The sequence below is a fragment of the Vidua chalybeata genome, chromosome 16 (genome assembly GCF_026979565.1).
Source record: "Vidua chalybeata isolate OUT-0048 chromosome 16, bVidCha1 merged haplotype, whole genome shotgun sequence".
NCBI lineage: Eukaryota > Metazoa > Chordata > Aves > Passeriformes > Viduidae > Vidua > Vidua chalybeata.
Genome location: NC_071545.1, coordinates 2,093,077 through 2,109,808, shown reverse-complemented (window position 1 = coordinate 2,109,808; position 16,732 = coordinate 2,093,077). Strand labels below are relative to the sequence as shown.

At 57.0% G+C, this 16,732-nt stretch overlaps 1 protein-coding gene and 1 long non-coding RNA gene across 2 annotated transcripts; one reads left to right on the top strand and one right to left on the bottom strand.

The window, feature by feature from the left end:
- Positions 1–7,634: 7,634 nt before the first annotated feature.
- On the bottom strand, positions 7,635–8,879 carry LOC128796442 (uncharacterized). The gene is made up of 3 exons (XR_008433812.1): positions 8,799–8,879; positions 8,096–8,168; positions 7,635–7,927 (listed from the first exon to the last, which is right to left on the bottom strand). It is a non-coding gene; the product is annotated as an uncharacterized LOC128796442 (long non-coding RNA).
- A 1,916-nt stretch (positions 8,880–10,795) lies between these two features.
- Positions 10,796–15,739, top strand: LOC128796368 (glucagon receptor-like). The gene is made up of 14 exons (XM_053957923.1): positions 10,796–10,964; positions 11,639–11,767; positions 11,917–12,013; positions 12,292–12,399; positions 12,649–12,770; positions 12,867–12,973; positions 13,040–13,200; positions 13,711–13,866; positions 14,053–14,113; positions 14,382–14,451; positions 14,846–14,934; positions 15,078–15,216; positions 15,502–15,543; positions 15,656–15,739. The coding sequence occupies exons 2-14, from the start codon at positions 11,690–11,692 to the stop codon at positions 15,725–15,727; spliced, it is 1,302 nt and encodes a 433-aa protein (XP_053813898.1). The 5' UTR covers positions 10,796–10,964; positions 11,639–11,689; the 3' UTR covers positions 15,728–15,739.
- Positions 15,740–16,732: the final 993 nt, after the last annotated feature.

The following is a 16,732-nucleotide window of genomic DNA, read 5'->3' as shown; positions in this document are numbered from 1 at the left end:
GACAGGGAACTTTCTAGAACAAAGGGTCGGGTTTGGGCTGATGGACAGGGCGAAGGGGCCGGGCTGCCTTGATCGGCAGGGAAGAACCGGGAAAGTTGGGAGGGGATTCTTTGAGGGACAGTTGGGTAGGTGGGCATAACACAGGGAAAAACCAACTAGAATAACTGGGGGGACCATAAAATGACAGAATGTTCAACTCAATAAACTTACATGCTACAACAGGGGTGTTTCTATTTTTTTTTTCCTTTTGGCTTTTTTGTGGTGTTTTTTTTTTTTTTCCTTTGGATTTTTTTTTTTTTTTTTTTTTTTTTTTTTTTTTTTTGCAATATATATATTTATTCTTCATGTTCTACTGTTCTTTCCCCAGAGGTTTTGGAGGGTTCTTTTTTAGCAGAGCTTGGCACACATCTCTCACCTATTTTTAAGTCAAATCCTCACATCTTTGTATTATCCTACCTCACAGGTGGACTTAAATAATTTTCCCCCCTCTGGTAACAGTTAATAAGGCTTTGTGAGGAGTTGCTGGTCATGAGATTCCCAGGGGGAAGCAGTTACTTGGGATCAGGCTCACCTGGACCACTCTGACCAAGGGTCAGGGTGTTATTTTACAGCGTTGGCTTTCCCCAGGGTCATGAACACCAAGGGCTGCAGCCCCCCTGCTTTTGTCTGGGCTGGGGCATAAATGGGCTGTTGAAAACATGATCAAGGAGCACACAAGTGATTTTTAACCTCATTTCTCTAATGTTTTTTAAATTACAAATTAAAAAAAAATTCAAATGAACAGACATTCTTCAGATGCTTCAAGCACAAAAATCAGAAAACACTCATCTGTGCCTGCCCTGTTGGGGGAAAAATGGGTAAAAAGTCTTCAGGCTTCTTTTGCATCCCAGGAAAATCCTCCTGTGAAGTTGCTGTACACTTCAATATACTCTCAGTCACCTTTCACCTACTGCAGAAAAAAAATTAAATTATTGTGGTCATGGTGGTGGAGAAAATACAACCCATTTCTGCTGGGTTGTTTTCCAGCCTACCTGTTAGACAGGACTTTAGCTTTACAAATTACTTGAAAGACTGGGAAGAGAATCTGCCAGGTCGTTTGCTCCAAGAAGGGCTGGTGAAAAAAAAAACAAAAAACAAAACAAACAAAAAAAACCAACCAACCAAAACAAACAAACAAACAAACAAAACAAAAAAAAAATACAACAACAAAAAAAAAAAAAAAAAACCAAACAATTAGGCAGGGTAGGAAGTGATGAGGTTTTAATTTGGCTGGTTCATGGAATTGTGCAGATCCTTCATGCTCAGCTTTTCCATTCACTTTTGTCTTTTACTTCCAAGTTGGGCACCAATTTTTGCTCTTCCAATCAGAGCCCCCCTTATTTCCCATCTGGGACATTAATTTTCACCTAAATTCTGTTTTCATGCCTGGGCTGCTGCCTTATCCACAGGATCTGAGGTTTCTGTTCGCTGCGGGTGGCTGGCTCAACTTGCAGACTTCTTGGCCTTTGAAGAGTTTCATGAGCAAACTCCTTCCTTCCCACTTTATTTAACATTAACCTCATCCCTCCAGACGTGTGGAAGGGAAAAGAACCCCTCCCAGGAGGAGGGAAAATGGCCAGGGAATTGCTGGGGGAAGAGAAGTGCTCTTTGTGATGAGGAGCCTGGGGAAATGGAAAGGTCTGGAGAAGGGAAATATGCAGGAATGTCACGTTCCCTGTAATTACAGTGCAGAGCAGCTCTCCCTGTTAATGAGCTGGCATTAGAGGAGAGCTGGGTGCCCAGGATAAGCTGAAGCCCATGGATCAAACACCAGGGGTAATAAATCAACACCTGCCCTTTGGTGGCTCAGCAGATGAGCAGGAGAAGCTACTTAGGATGAAAAAACACCCCTGAGCAAGGAGATTTCCAGATCCATCTCTGTCTGTATCTGACAGGTCAGGAGAGGAGATTGGCTTTTCATTGATATTTGGTGAAAACCAAAATTAAACTAAAACAAAATTACACACCCACCCTCCATTAGCTCCCTCCAAAGCAAAGTGCCATTTGACCCACTCAAAGCCAGCACTAAGTGCTGATTTCCCAAAGTCTGCCTAATTCCCAGGGGTCCAATTTCAGATGGCAACAGCACAGCTTGATTTAAAGCCAGCCCAGCCCTCCCAGTGAGCCTGGGAGCTGCAAGTCCAGCTCATCCTCACAGGGGATCCAAAAATCCAAAAGGCACAGGGGATCCAAAAATCCTTGTTTTCTCATCGAATATCCCGACTTGGAAGAGACCCATAATGATCATGAGATGCTTTGGTGTGTTTTCCACCAACATTTTGGCCTTTGGAGTACCTGGAGGGAAAGGCACCAAGAGCAACCAGCCAGGGGGACAAGGACAAAGGAGGACAGGTTTGGAAGGCCACTGTCACAGTCACCCAATTTTACCCTTTTTGATAAGGATCACCCAGAAAAATGCTGCCCGTGCATGAGGAAACACAACCCTGCTCAGTAAAAGGGTGAAACGAACCCTCCTGGGCCTCCTCTTCCCCAGGCTCCAAACTTGACACAACCTCCTTATTTAACTCATTGCAGCCACAGAATCATTAAAGCTGGAAAAGCCCCCCAGGATCCAACCATTCCCCAGCACTGCCAAGGCCACAACTAACCCAGTCCCCAAGGGCAACATCCACTGCATTGAAATGTCTAGGCTTGAGTAGAATTCCAGAGGATTTCCCCCCAAAGTTAAGTATTTTATATCCACAATAATTTAGTGTCGCAGCATTTGGACACTGCCATCAAAACTAGGGACACAAATGGGTGGAAATGAGAGCTCTTCCAGGATTATCTCAAATACTCCTTCCCTGTGGAGGTGCTGCCTTTGCCTGGTTTTCCCCCCTTTCTGAGGGGGGCTCTCAGGGCCAGTTGGAGTCTTGGATAAACAGACCTTGGGCTGGGCCAGTCTGGGAATTTTCTGTTCCTGTGCTGGCAGAAACCTGTGATCTCAGCAGCAGAATTAAGTGTTGCTCAGTTCAAAGGTGAGAGGAGCTGGTTTGTGTTCAAAACTCCTGAAAATAGGATTGTGACAGGGAAAGGTTGGGAGGGAAGCGCTGGAGGGGCTTTGGGCAGGGGATGGTGAGCAAGAGAGAGTGGGGGATCACTGGGCTGGCAGATGGTGCAAACCATGACCTGCAGGCAGTGGGGGTCAGTGCCCAGGGAGGGGATGGCACTGCTGAGCCCTGTGGAACCCCAGCTCCCAGCAAAGCCAAAGGGATCCCTGAATCCAGCTTCATCTCCTGGCAGGAACCCCAGGCAGAGCAGCCAGGCACAGTGACAGGGAGAGAGAAGGGACAGCAGGGCCACTCCTGACCTGGAAATAACCCCTGCCCTGGAACCTCCAAAACCTAGTGCAAAACTACTCTCCACTGTGAAACTGAGCCCTGGGGGAGCCATTCCTTCTGGATGAATCCAGCCTCACTCCCAGCAGCTCCCTGTCACACTATGAGACGAAATAACTCACAGGCAGACGCTAGATGCAAAAGAGGGAAGAAAAGAACTGAAAGAGCAATTTTATTTTCTGACTCCACTATATATAGAATTTTAAAAGTGACAATGGATTGGAGGGTGAAATTGCCACTTCTCCAGCTACACCGGTTAAACCAACAGTCTGTCAATTCTCTCCACTTACAAAGAAGAATACAATATTCTTCTTTAATAAAAGAATATTCTCCTTCTAATAAAACAAATATTATTTACGTGAACAGTGTGAGAAAGTTCTAGTAGAAATATGTAAGGATCAGAAGGCATAAAGAACTTTTAGAAGAACTTTAAAACTTTCAAAAGAACAGGGTGACAGCTCTGTGTGCCTCAGCTTTGTCACCTGCCTCTGCCTGGTGGAGGGAGACTTTACAACCTCAATGCCAGCTCTGTGGCACTGCAGTTCTTATGGGATTGAGGAATTATGATCCCCCCTCAGTTAGGAGATGAGGATCTCAGGCTCCCTGGGCAGGAGATAGATTTTCTCTGCAGGCTGGGTGCCTTCATCAGTTGTTAAGCTGTTGGAAAATGTGTGGTCACATCAGAAAAATACCCCTGATGAGGATGTCTGGGCATCTTTATGAGCAGAGCTGACATGTTCAGCCAGAAATCTCTCTTGACTTGACCTCCAGAAAACAAATCACACTGCCAGCAAACCCAGGAGCCAGGTTTCATTAACTAAGAGAGAAGGGAATAGTCCTCAAAAGCTCATCCAAAGCCTATCTGGGCTGCTCTCCAGGATGGGGAGGCTGCAGAACAGGAGTTGGGGTGATGTCTGCTGCAGCTCATCAGTAACTGTGTTTGATAACAGCCCATCCCTACGTGGTACCCTCTGAGCAAGCTGTGCCACGTGCCTGGAGCTGGCTGTGCCCAGCAGAAGGAGCCCAAAATGAAGCTAAACCCATCTCAGTTCTGTGGGGAGGACAGAAGCTGCTGAGGCAGGAGGTGTGTGGTCCATCCTGGTGCTCCTGGAGCTTCCCTGCAACAGCAGGAACAGGAGTGGGTGTGGAAGGAGCAATTACCAGGAACTACACAGCTTTGAATTTATTCTGATTAATGGGCCCTTTTCCCATCAGAAGGAAAATCGCACACAACCAGCCCTGGCAGACACGAAAATCCATCAGGTTTTTCAGCCCACCTCGTGGTGTCTATTGACACATTTAGATACAACCCAAACGCCCACATTTTAGTGAAGATTTTGTAAATGTACAAAAATCTGATGCCAGAAAGAGCCCAAGGTGGGGAGGTCCTTGTCACCCTTGCTCCAAGTATGACACAAGAACAGACGAGACACCAAATTGCAAGAGGAAAAAAGAATTCTCACAAGCCACTGTGAGAAAGGATTGCCATTTCCCTCTCCCTGACCAGGCTGGCATCCACAGGCCCTGGCACAGGGTGCCCAGAGCAGCTGTGGCTGCTCCTGCATCCCTGGCAGTGTCCCAGGCCAGGCTGGACGGGGCTTGGAGCAGCCTGGGACAGTGGGAGATGTCCCTGCCCACGGCAGGGGATGGCACTGGAGGACCTTTAAGGTTCTTTCCTGTCAGGATCTGTGATATGTAAATGCTCCCGAGATTGCAGCAAGTCTCTGTCTTTCAGCCCCGCTGCCAAAGAAGGAGTCATAATTCGTCTGTGCTTGTTTTCAAGGTTGTTTATTCTTTCTTATCTGTAATATTTTCTCTCTGACCTGCAGCAGGTCTGTCTGGCAGGACAGTGTGTGGGGCTCTGCCCCTCAGTGGGATGTTACAAACATTCTAGACTAGAAACTACGTGTGCTATATTTACAATAACGTGCCAATATCCATCACCCATGTTGAACAGTGTGTCCCCAGCCTGAACAAACAGAAAAATGCCAACAGCACAGTGAAACATGGAGGGCATGAAGAAGAAGAAAAAGGAGAAGGCATGCCCAATTTCCTCCATCTTGCCCCCTTTGAACCCCTTATCTAGAGTCCTAAAATTCTACTTTTGCACCCGTGCCACACTAATTACTACTGATATCAAACACTCAGAGCTTATAATTCATCCGGTAAGACTGAAAACTCTTTTCCATGGTCAGAGATCAGAGACAGTGTCTCTCAGGGCTCTGTACAGATGGGCTCCTGACCCCCTGCCAGGGTCCCAGACCTTCCAGGGCAGCCAGAGAGGGATGCCCTGGATTCCCACATTTCCCACCCAAACCATTCCACGATTCTGTGATTGACACTTGGGCCCCCCTGGGGGCTGTGTTTGAGCAGAGGGGGCACATCCCTGCAAGCACCAGGAGAGCAGCAGAAGGAGCAGCAGGCACTGCACCAAGCCCAGGGTGCTGCCCAGCCTCAGACCCACCTGCTCCAGCAGGATTGGGAAGCTCCAGCAGGAACACGTGCAAGGAACTGCTAAGAATTGGGCAAATTGCTTTTTCACTTCATTTTGCCCAAAGTGAGGGGGAGGGAGCTTTCCCACCAAGCACGTTGTGACCCAGCACTGTGCCTGGGGGCTGTCAGTGATTCCCAAATCACCCAAATCATGCTGGAGGAGACACATCCTGACATCTCCTGTGGTAGCTGGGCTTCCAGCATCCACCAGTCCCTCCTGGAGCATCCTGCCTTGTGACAGCACAGAACCTCCAGTCTCAGGGTCTCCCCTTCCCAGCTCTAAGCCAGGTTTTGTATCCTGAGGCATTGGCAAACTTGGGGGGAGTTTTCTGGAGCCCTCTCAGACCTTCTGGCAAGAGGGAAAGGCAGAGCACATCTCTCACCTGGCAGGTCTGAGTGACTTGAATGCTTTGCTGAGCACAGCAGAGCAGTGCCAGGTACAGTCCAGGCTGAAAATACATTTTCATCCATCACAATCCCAGAAGGTGGCAAACATCCAACACTTGGGACAGCTGGAAGGCTGGGAAAGACCCAGAAATCAGAGCAACTTCTTATAGCCTTGGTTTTACAGAGCAGGATATTAAAGGTGTGGAAAACACATCTGTTCTCAGAGCAGCTGAAGGGCACCCCCACTTCTGGGGCACCCCAGGCCCACAGGGGCTGCTCACCCTCTCTCCTCTGCTCCCACGGGGTGGTGGAGATGGCCCTGGGCTGGGAGGAGCAAGGGCTCAGCCCTCACACTCGGGGCAGAGCCACTTATTCCTCGGAGTGACTGCAAATGTGCTCTGGCAAATACCAAAGGAGACCCTCAAGCTTCCCCCGGGAGTTCTGGGGACCACCCTGAGGTGGCAAAGCACTGCCACCCCCCCGAGGAGCAGGGAGCAGCTGCTGGGAGGCTCTGATGATGTGTAGTGATTGCCCCTGGGGTTAACCCTCACCCTGCCCAAATTAATGATGATGAAGCTACATGACAATTAGCAGTGTTTGCACCTGGAGGGGGTCAGCAGGGACACCTCCCACTGTCCCAGGCTGCTCCAAGCCCCGTCCAGCCTGGCCTTGGGCACTGCCAGGGATGCAGGGGCAGCCACAGCTGCTCTGGGCACCCTGTGCCAGGGCCTGTGGATGCCAGCCTGGTCAGGGAGAGGGAAATGGCAATCCTTTCTCACAGTGGCTTGTGAGAATTCTTTTTTCCTCTTGCAATTTGGTGTCTCATCTGTTCTTATGTCATACTTGGAGCAAAGGTGACAAGGACCTCCCCACCTTGGGCTCTTCCTGGCATCAGATTTCTGCACATTTACAAAATCTTTTATCCCATCCAGCCCTGCCCTCTGGCAGTGGGAGCCATTCCCTGTGTCCTGTCCCTCCATCCCTCGTCCCCAGTCCCTCTCCAGCTCTCCTGGAGCCCCTTTAGGCCCTGCAAGGGGCTCTGAGCTCTCCCTGGAGCCTTCTCCTCTCCAGGTGAGCACCCCCAGCTCTCCTAGCCTGGCTCCAGCCCTTGGGGCATCTCCGTGGGCTCCCCTGGACTCTCACCAGCAGCTCCAGCCAGGTTTTCCTTGTGCTGCAGCCCCAGAGTTGGTAACAGCAAAAGCTGCAACCAGGGTCCTACCAGGCCGGGAGGAAATAAAAGCTGCCTTCTGTTATCTGCTCTTTGAATTCCCGGTGCCGGGGTTTTCTGAGCCCTTGGAATGTGGCTGCTGCCCTGCCTGCCAAGGCCCTTCGGCAGAGCACGGGGACAAAGAGCCCAGCCCCAGGGCAGGATGTGAAGAGCAGTGAATTTCAGAGAAGGTCTTGATCTTATCCTTTAAACCTTCCTTGATTTAGGCAAGAATCCACATGGAAACCGAAGAGACCAGGTCGGCTTTGAATCCCGGTTTGCATCACAAGCTGCAGGGACGGCAGGGACAGGGCTCTGAGCGAGTGCCAAATCCAGTAGTGCCTTTCTGAGCTGGGAACTCTCATTTATCACAAACGGGAATGTGGTGACGGGCTGGAACACCGGCTCGGGAGTGACCTTTGCTGTGTGATGGAGTGGGGTCTCCTCAGGGGATGGAAACAAGCTGGAAATGAGATGGAAATGGGATGGAAATAGATACTCTCGTTCTGCGAACGCTAACCAAAACCCCAAGAGCTGCTCCGGGGCAGCTCTGGAGGTGGCTCAGCCACGGGGAGCCGTGTCCCTCCCCACGCTGCTTCCCGGCCACTCACAGGCTGATGGATTTCTCTACCTGGTAACGCTCCCACAGCCTTTTCTGGGAAGTTTGCTGTTGTTGATGAGTGCTTCTGTTCTGCGAATTGCTTCTGGATGGGGAGCAAAGCACCTTGATTAGCAGATCCTGCAGTAATACACACGCGTGAATATCCCCATCAATAATGGATAAAGTGAAAGCTGCCTTCAGGAGGTGTTGCTGCTGGTAACAGTGCTCGGGGGAAGGGATTTAGGCTGGAGGGTTCTCTGGCTGGGTGTTTATCCCTTAGTGACCCTGGCTTTTCTCCCAGGAAACAGGGACAGGACCAGAGGAAATGGCCTCCAGTTGCACCAGAGGACGTTTAGGTTGGATATTGGGAAAATTTCTTCATTGAAAGAGTGATCAGGCACTGGAGCAGGCTGCTGAGAGCAGTGGTGGAGTCACCATCCATGGAAGTGTTCCAAAAACTTGTAGATGTGGTGTTTTAGGGACATGGGTTAATGGTGGACCTGGCAGTGCTGCCTCATTGGACTCGATGATCTCAGAGGGCTTTTCCAACCTAAACAATTCCATGATTTTCCCGTGCAGGACCCTGGAGGATGCTCTCCTCTCCCTGAGCACCCCTGCAGCTCTCAGGCTGCCCAAGAAGCACCAACAGCTTCAGTGCCTGAGACCACTCCAGGACAATTTTCCCAGCTCTGATGGTGAACATCACCTTTAATAAATAAATAAATCAATTTACCAGTCATGTGTCCTCGGTGACAGCTGTGTCCCAAGCCCACCCTGGCAGGAGAGCAGCTGTGAGGAGTGGGGTGCTGTCCCAGCCCCTCTTCCCGTGGCTCCAGCTGGCTCTGAGCACCCCATGGATCGGGATCTGGCCCTGGCAGAGTGCTGCAGTCGCTATGGAGACCCACCTGAAACGCATCCATATGGAGAGGAACAGCTCGTTCCTCATGTCCCCATTCAAGGGACATGAATCAAGGGACAATCCCATCCAGATGGACCACACCAGGACAGTAGCATCTGGAGTTTTGTGATTCCTGTCTAGGCAATGGCATCCAGTGCTGTAGCCCTGGGCTCTCCCCCAAATCCAGCATCCTCGTGGGATGAGCCCACCCCATGCTCCTTCTGGGGTCACACAGGGACATCTGTGGGGTGCAGCTGTGCAGTGGCAGTCTGGGAAGGGGGACGTGGCTGGAATCATCCTCCATGGGTGCCCCAGGGCTGTGTTATCATGGAATCCCAGAATGGATTGGGTTGAAGGGACTTTAAAGTTCATCCAGTGCCACCCCTGCCATGGGGACACCTTCCACTGTCCCAGGCTGCTCCAAACCCCATCCAACCTGGCCGTGGACACTTGCAGGGATCCAGGGGCAGCCACAGCTGCTCTGGGCACCCTGTGCCAGGGCCTGCCCACCCCCCTAGGGAACAATTCCTTCCCAATATCCCATCCATCCCTGCCCTCTGGCAGTGGGAAGCCATTCCCTGTGTCCTGTCCCTCCAGGCTCTTGTCCCAAGTTCATAATATGTTAATGAGCAAACACGCTGGTGTTGGCTCATGCTGGGGGAGGCACCTGAGGGCTCATTTCCCCCCCAAACAGCAAATCCTTACCCTGGGCTGCTCCACCGCTGTGTAATTTGTCACTTGGAATAACCAGACACGGCTCGCATCACTGGAGCCGCAGCTGTGACTCCTCATCCCTCTGACTCCCGTGCCTGCTCCCAGCCCACTGCTGCAGCTTCGAGGCAAACATCTTATTTTTGCAAAACAAATGTGTTTTCTGGTGCATTCAGCCGGGTTTGGGGATGAACCCCCCCGCTGCAGGGCAGGGTCGGCACCAGCATTGCAGCAGGAGGGAGGCGCAGCTGCGCTGGGAGGGACGTGGAGCCTGGAAGGGCTGCACTGCTGGTGATTTGGGGACCTCAGGGGGATCTCCCCCACTCCACTGATGACAAAAACACCTTCTCCAGCCCTGCCCCAGCACAGACCCCTCCCTCCCCACTGCCAGCACGTGTGCTGCGGGGCCAGCGTGACCAGGGCCACCAGGCTTGTCCCATGGCTTGTCCCTGCCCTTGGAGCTCCCCTGGCTGGATGATGGGATGTCACGGGCTGTGTCCTGTGCTGGATCCAGTACTGTCCCCAAGGCCTCCTGGTCCCCAGGGGAGGGTGGTCCCCACAGCCCACCCTGCCTGCACCAGGGGCTGTCACCATGCCAGCACCTGGCAGCACCCAGCCCAGGGGAGAGCCAGAGGGACACCGAGCCTGGGAGGTGAAGGACTTAACCCTGGGGCTGTGTGATGGAGGGACAGGGGCTCTGGGGCAGACTGAAGGGTCTGGATCCTCGGTCCGGTCCCTGTGACCCACAGTTTGAGGGTTGGACCCCCATCCCTGTCCCCATGTGATGCAGCTGGGGACCCTCAGTGGAGCTTGACCTGGACCCCCGTCCCTGTCCCTGTGGGATTCCACCAGGGACTCCCGAAGGGGCTGGACCTGGACCCCCATCCCCGTGTGACTCAGTCAGAGACCCCCGTCAGGGCAGGGCTGGACCCCCACCCATCCCTGTGTGATTCCCGGGGGGCTCCGTGGGGCCGCGTTGGAGCTCCGCGGGCGTGGGGGCAGCGGCGCCGGGACGCCCGAGTCCCACCGGGCACCCGGAGCCCCGGGAGGCGGTGCCGCCCCCGAACTCCCCCCTGAGCCCCCCCAAAGCCCCCTCCCGTCGGGGCACGGCGCTGGCAGGAGGCGGCTCCGCCGCAGACGCCGCTCGGTCACCGCCGCGTTCACCTCGCGGAGCCGGGGCTGCCCGCGACACCGGGAACACCGGGAACAACGGGGGCTGCCAGAAACACCGGCACCGCCGAGGCTGCCAGGAACAGCGGGACATCAGGATTGCCGGTCCCGCGGAGCCGGGTAAGCGGGCGGAGGAAGCGGCGGAGCCCCGGGACCCCGCGGGCACCGAGCGGCACCGGCCGGGGACCCTCGTGGGGGACGAACCGGGAGGTCCGTGCTGGAGGAGGGGGCCGGGCTGGGGTCGTCCAACCCGGAGCGATGGGGAGCCCCGGGAGCACCGGGGAGGCCCGGGGGTGGCTGAGCTGCTCCTCCCCCGAGCCCCCGGCCGGGCTGGGAGGGGTCTCGGCCAGCAGGACCGGGGCGGGACGTGATGGGGCACAGCTGGTAGGGGGGTCCCAGCCTGGCTGGGGGTGGGGGCCCAGGGCACCCCAGAGAGATCTCGCTGCCTCCTGTCCCTGCAGCCCCTTCCCGGGTCACCCAGGCACCTGCTGGGTGGCAGCGGTGGCACTGGGGCTGTCACGGCTGTCACGATGGCGTTTGCTCCCCTCGGGGCTGGCAGCGGTGGGTGGAAGCTGAGCAGGCTCATCCAAGACGTGAGATCCGTTGACACCCTGGCTGCTCTGCCTGGTGCTCCCCGAGGTTTTGGCTCCATCAGGGAAGTGACCCGGGGCTGTGGCAGCCCAGGACATGCCCAGGACCTTCTCCTCTGCTGGCTTGGGAAGCACATCTCTGCCTCCACCGGGTGCGGCTGGCTGGCAGAGCCGAGCCGTCCCCATTCCTCCACCTCTCCCCAGGATCGGGGTCCCCGGCCCAGTTTGAGACGCAGCCCGGCACTGGGAGCGGCCATGAGGGACACGCTTGGAGCTGGATCCCTGCGGAGCCTTGTCCAGCTTGCCTGGCTGTGCCTGTTCTCCTCCGTGCCGGTGAGGGCCGGGGGACAGCGGGGGTGGCACTGCCGGGCTCCATCCCGGCTCCGTGCCGGGCTCCTGCCCAGCCCCGGGGTGTGGCAGCAGCTCATGGGGGCAGTCAAGGCGCTGAGGCTGGAGGCTCTGACCCAGCTCTGGGCTTGCAGCACGGCGGGGCCAAGGTGCTGGAGAAGACTTTCGAGGAGTGGCTGCGGTACCGTGACGAGTGCCTGAGGAGGATGGCGAGCGAGCCCTACCCAGCAGGTACCCGGCTGTGCCCAGCTCGGGGGCACACAGAGCCAGGGCTGGGGTTCATCCCTCTCCAGCATCCTCTGCTCTGGTCACCCACGGAGCGTGAGCCAAGGGACTGACAAGGACCTCCACATCTCATACCCAGGGCTGAGGGGCTGAGGCTGGTGTGGGGCACATGGGCCCATTTCAGGGTGGCATCAGCCCCCTCAGAGGTGCTGGGGTAGCAGGGCTCGGTGTATCTGTGCCTCCAGCATCTGAGCATTGGCTTTCTCTGTCCCTGCCCCTGGAAGGGCTGTTCTGTAACAGGACATTTGACATGTACGCCTGCTGGCCCGACGGGAGCCCCGGCACCGCCGTCAATGTCTCCTGCCCCTTCTACCTGCCCTGGTTTGAGAAAGGTGAGGATGCCCTCCTGCCATCCCGGAGCTGGAAGCCAGGGCTGAGCCATTCTGGGGAAGGAGAGGCTCTCAGGGTTCCCCTCCCTTCCCCTGACAGGGGTAAGGGGACGCCCGGGGCTCAGAGCAGAGCCAGCTCGTGCCCTGCCCATGCCTGCCCTGGACCAGGGCACCGAGCAGGGTCAGATCCATCATCCCGGGAGAGGGGCTTGGGGGAGCCTGGGGGACTGTGCCGGTGCTTGGTGTCCGCAGTGAAACACGGGCTGGTGAGCCGCAGGTGTGGCACCGACGGCCAGTGGGTGACAGTGAACGGCAGCCAGCCCTGGAGGGACTACTCCCAGTGCGAGGATGAGCTGGAGGTCACTGCTGAGGAGGTGGGACCCTGGCTGGGACCCAGGGATGGCCAGGGCAGCCTGGCCGGGGGTGGACACGCACCCACCTGGGCTCCCTGGCGCTGTGCTCACCTGCAGGAAGGCGCCCGCCGGCTCATGGTGAGCTTCAAGGTGCTCTACACCGTGGGCTACTCGCTGTCACTTCTCACCCTCATCTCCGCCCTGCTCGTCCTCACCGCCTGCAGGTAGGACACGGCCCTGCCCCTGCTCCCTCCCCGCTGTGCCGGCCCTGCCTGACCCGGCTCCTGCAGGAACCTGCGCTGCACCAGGAATTACATCCACGCCAACCTGTTCGCCTCCTTCGGGCTGCGGGCCACCTCGGTGATGGTGAAGGACGCGCTGCTGGAGCGGCGCTGGGGCGTGCAGCTGCTGCAGGTGGCTGACTGGGAGGCTCTGCTGAGCCACAAGGCAAGTGCTGGGCTGGTGGCAGCGTGGGGACCCTTGCCCAGGACACGGCTGTGGGGGGCTTGGTGCCCACAGACAGCCACTGGGTGAGCTCTGGGGGTGTGAGTGTTGCCCACGCACCTGGTGGATGAGGTCTTGGGGTACCTGTGTGTGGTCCCGGGGTGCCCATCCACCCAGTGGACATGCTTTTGGGGTGCCTGTGCTGCCCATGACCCAGTGGGTGAACTCTTGGGATACCTGTGCACCTGCTGGGTGAGCTCTGGGCCTGTGTGGCACCTGAGGGATGAGCCCTTGGTGCCACCCATGCCCCTGATGGGTGAGGTCTGGGGGTGCCTTGTGCAGCCTCTGGGTGAGCTCTCAGGGCACCTGTGGCACTTGGGAGCTCTCAGGGTTCTTGGGGTGCCTGTGCAGCATTGTACCCCGGTGCATGAGCTCCTGGGGTGCCTGGTCCCTGTGGTGAGCTGTGGGGTGCCCCGTGGGCACAGCCAGCCCCACGTGGCTCTCCCGTGGCAGGCAGCACTGGGGTGCCGCGCGGCGCAGGTGCTGATGCAGTACTGCATCCTGGCCAACCACTACTGGTTCCTGGTGGAAGCTGTCTACCTCTACAAGCTGCTCATCGGGGCCGTGTTCTCTGAGAAGAATTACTACAGGCTCTACCTCTACCTGGGCTGGGGTAGGGGCCACCCGGGCGCGCCGCGGGGATGGGGACAGTGCCCGGTGTCGGGGGCACCGCGGTCCCGACCATCCCAGGAGGGTGTGGGGTGGGGGCTCTGCCACCCCGGGTGTCCCCCCAGCACGGGGGTGGTTTCTCAGCTCAGGAGGGTGCTTGGTTCTACAGGGTTTGCTGTGTGACTTGCAGGGACCCCCGTGGTGTTCGTGGTGCCCTGGATGGCTGCCAAGTACCTGAAGGAGAACGTGGAGTGAGTGGGGATGGATGGAGGGAGGGAGGGAGGGAGGGATGGACAGGGATGGATGGATGGATGGATGGATGGATGGATGGATGGATGGATGGATGGATGGATGGATGGATGGATGGATGGATGGATGGATGGATGGATGGATGGGGGTCCTGCTGGGATGCTCAGAGGCTGCTGAGAGTCCCTGAGCCACCTGGCTGGGGCTGGAAAGCTCTTGGATCATGCTGCCCCCAGCCCAGGGTGATGGTGCTGTCTCGTGCCTCCCCGGCAGGTGCTGGGCGCTGAACGAGAACATGGCTTACTGGTGGATCATCCGCATCCCCATCCTGCTCGCCTCCCTGGTAGGAACTGCTGCCAGCCCTGGGACTGGTTGGACAGCAGCAGCTCAGCCCCTGGCTCCTGGCCCTGGGCAGGGCTGTGATCCCAGGGAAGCTTCCAGCAGAGGCCAGGGGGGAGAGTTGGCCTGCAAGGACCAGCCAACTGCACAGGGGGTTCAGCAGTTTGCTGACCCCTGGTTCTGGGGGTTCATGAAGGAAGCTGGGGTGCTGAGCCCCAGAGAAAGGGGCTGGGGGTGGCTCCTGCTGCTTTGTAGCTGGGATTTTGGGATGGCAGGAGGGGAGGAAGGGCAGCAGCAGCCTCGGCAGCACAGGGGGTGACATCTGCTGCTGGGTGAGTGTCACAGCTGGGGGGGAGGTGCTGGGCTCTGTGTGCCCCTGCCCTGTCTCCCCCTCCCAGATCAACCTGCTCATCTTCATGCGGATCCTCAAGGTGATCCTGGCCAAGCTCCGGGCCAACCAGAAGGGCTACGCTGACTACAAGCTGAGGTGGGCCGGGACAGTCTGGGCTAAAGGGATAACACCACCTCCACACCCCCTACCCCTCCCCACGCCTCTCTCCACCTTGCACACCCTTAAACGACCGCCCTGGGATTAACTGGGAGTTTTACTGTCCCCTTACTGTCCCCCAGGCTGGCCAAAGCCACCCTGACCCTCATCCCCCTCTTCGGGATCCACGAGGTCGTTTTCATCTTCGCCACAGACGAGCAAACCACGGGCATCCTGCGCTACATCAAGGTGTTCTTCACCCTCTTCCTCAACTCCTTCCAGGTGAGGTGGGAGTGAAACAAATCCTTGCTCTGGGCACACCACGGAGCAGAGATCAGGGGGTCCCTCTCTGAGTTGCTCTCCCTGTGTTGCTCCCATGGGAAGGGCAGCACCGTCTCTGCCACCCTCTGCCCTTGAGAGTGTGCTGCTGCCTCCTGTGCTCTCTGGGCAGCGGTGCCATGGGGACACCAGCCCTAAAAGCACCCAGGAGTGTCCTGAGGGGAGCCTAAGCCCATCCCAGCCCCAGGAGAGGGATGGGTAGGGGCTCAGTGCTGGCTCTCCCTGCAGGGCTTCCTGGTGGCCGTGCTGTACTGCTTTGCCAACAAGGAGGTAACGTCCCTGCCCTGTCCTTGTCCCTCCTGCCTGGCTTCCCCACCCTGCCCTGTGCCTGCAGGGAGGGCACAGTCACGGATAAGCCCCTGCTCCCTCCCCTCCATGGCAGGTGAAGTCCGAGATGAAGAAGAAGTGGCAGCTCTGGAAGCTCGACCACCCGGTGCTCTGCTGTGCCCATTGAGGTGGTGACCGGCCAGGGCACAGGGGCTGCTGGCCACAATGGCCACAGAGCCTGGCTGGAGGGCAAGAGGCTGCAGGAAGCTGTGCTGGGCAGTGCCCACCCAGGATGGCCAGGCTGGGATGGGTGTCTGGCTGTGCCACACTGGAGCTGCTGGAAGGGACATCCCTGCTGTGACCCGAGTGGGGGTGGCACCCCAGCTCTTGCCAGGCATCGCTGTGTGGGCAGCCCTGCTGCCTCTCCCACTGCCACTGGCAGCCTCCCCCAGGACCCCTCCCACACAGGGAACCCCTGGGACACCCACACCCACCTGTGGGATCTCAGCAGCCGGGGGCAGCCTGATCCTCAGCAGTGGCAATGCTGCCCACTCCCTGCACCTGGGCCACACCGCAGCCAGGGCTTCCCTGTCCTCCGTGTGTCCCAGCCCAGGAGCATCTCAGCAGCACCCCGAGAGCTCCCAGACATCCACAGCCACCGTGTAAAGCTCTGCACAGCGAGGGCTGCTCCTCCTCCCCACCCTCATCACCAACACAGAACAGCAGCTCCCGTCCCCTCCTCGCTGCTCTCCAGCTGCACAAAGCCCTGGTTCCCCTGCCATGGGCAGAGCCAAGGATGGAGCCTCAAAACTACCTGGGAGTGAAGGATTTGAGAGCAGCAACTCACTGGGGCAGAGCCCACCCGCCCCCATGTCACGTTCAGCATCCAGCCCAGCCTCCCCCTGCTTTCTGCAGGGAAAGCTGGATTTCCAGCCTGGCAGGAGCTCAGGAACCATTTTGCTGGCCAAAGGCAAAAATCCTGGAAGTTTGCTTTCCAGTGGGGTGCCAAAGCATCACACCCCCCTGGCCAAGCAGCCTGTGGATTCTAAGAAACTGGGAGCAAGGGGAGCAGCTGAGGTGGTGCGATTTGAGCAGGGCTGCTCCTGTCCTGGTCCTGTACTCTCCTGGAGGAGCCCAGAGCAGCTGGAGACATCCCCAGCCCCTCACTCCGGCCCACGGGCGCAGCACGGAC

Coding starts and splice junctions, on each gene's coding strand:
- LOC128796368 (XM_053957923.1), top strand. CDS start 11,690: ATGAGGGACACGCTTGGAGCTGGATCCCTGCGGAGCCTTGTCCAGCTT. Junction 11,768..11,916: donor GCCTGTTCTCCTCCGTGCCG/GTGAGGGCCGGG, acceptor CTGGGCTTGCAG/CACGGCGGGGCCAAGGTGCT. Junction 12,400..12,648: donor CCTGCCCTGGTTTGAGAAAG/GTGAGGATGCCC, acceptor TGGTGTCCGCAG/TGAAACACGGGCTGGTGAGC.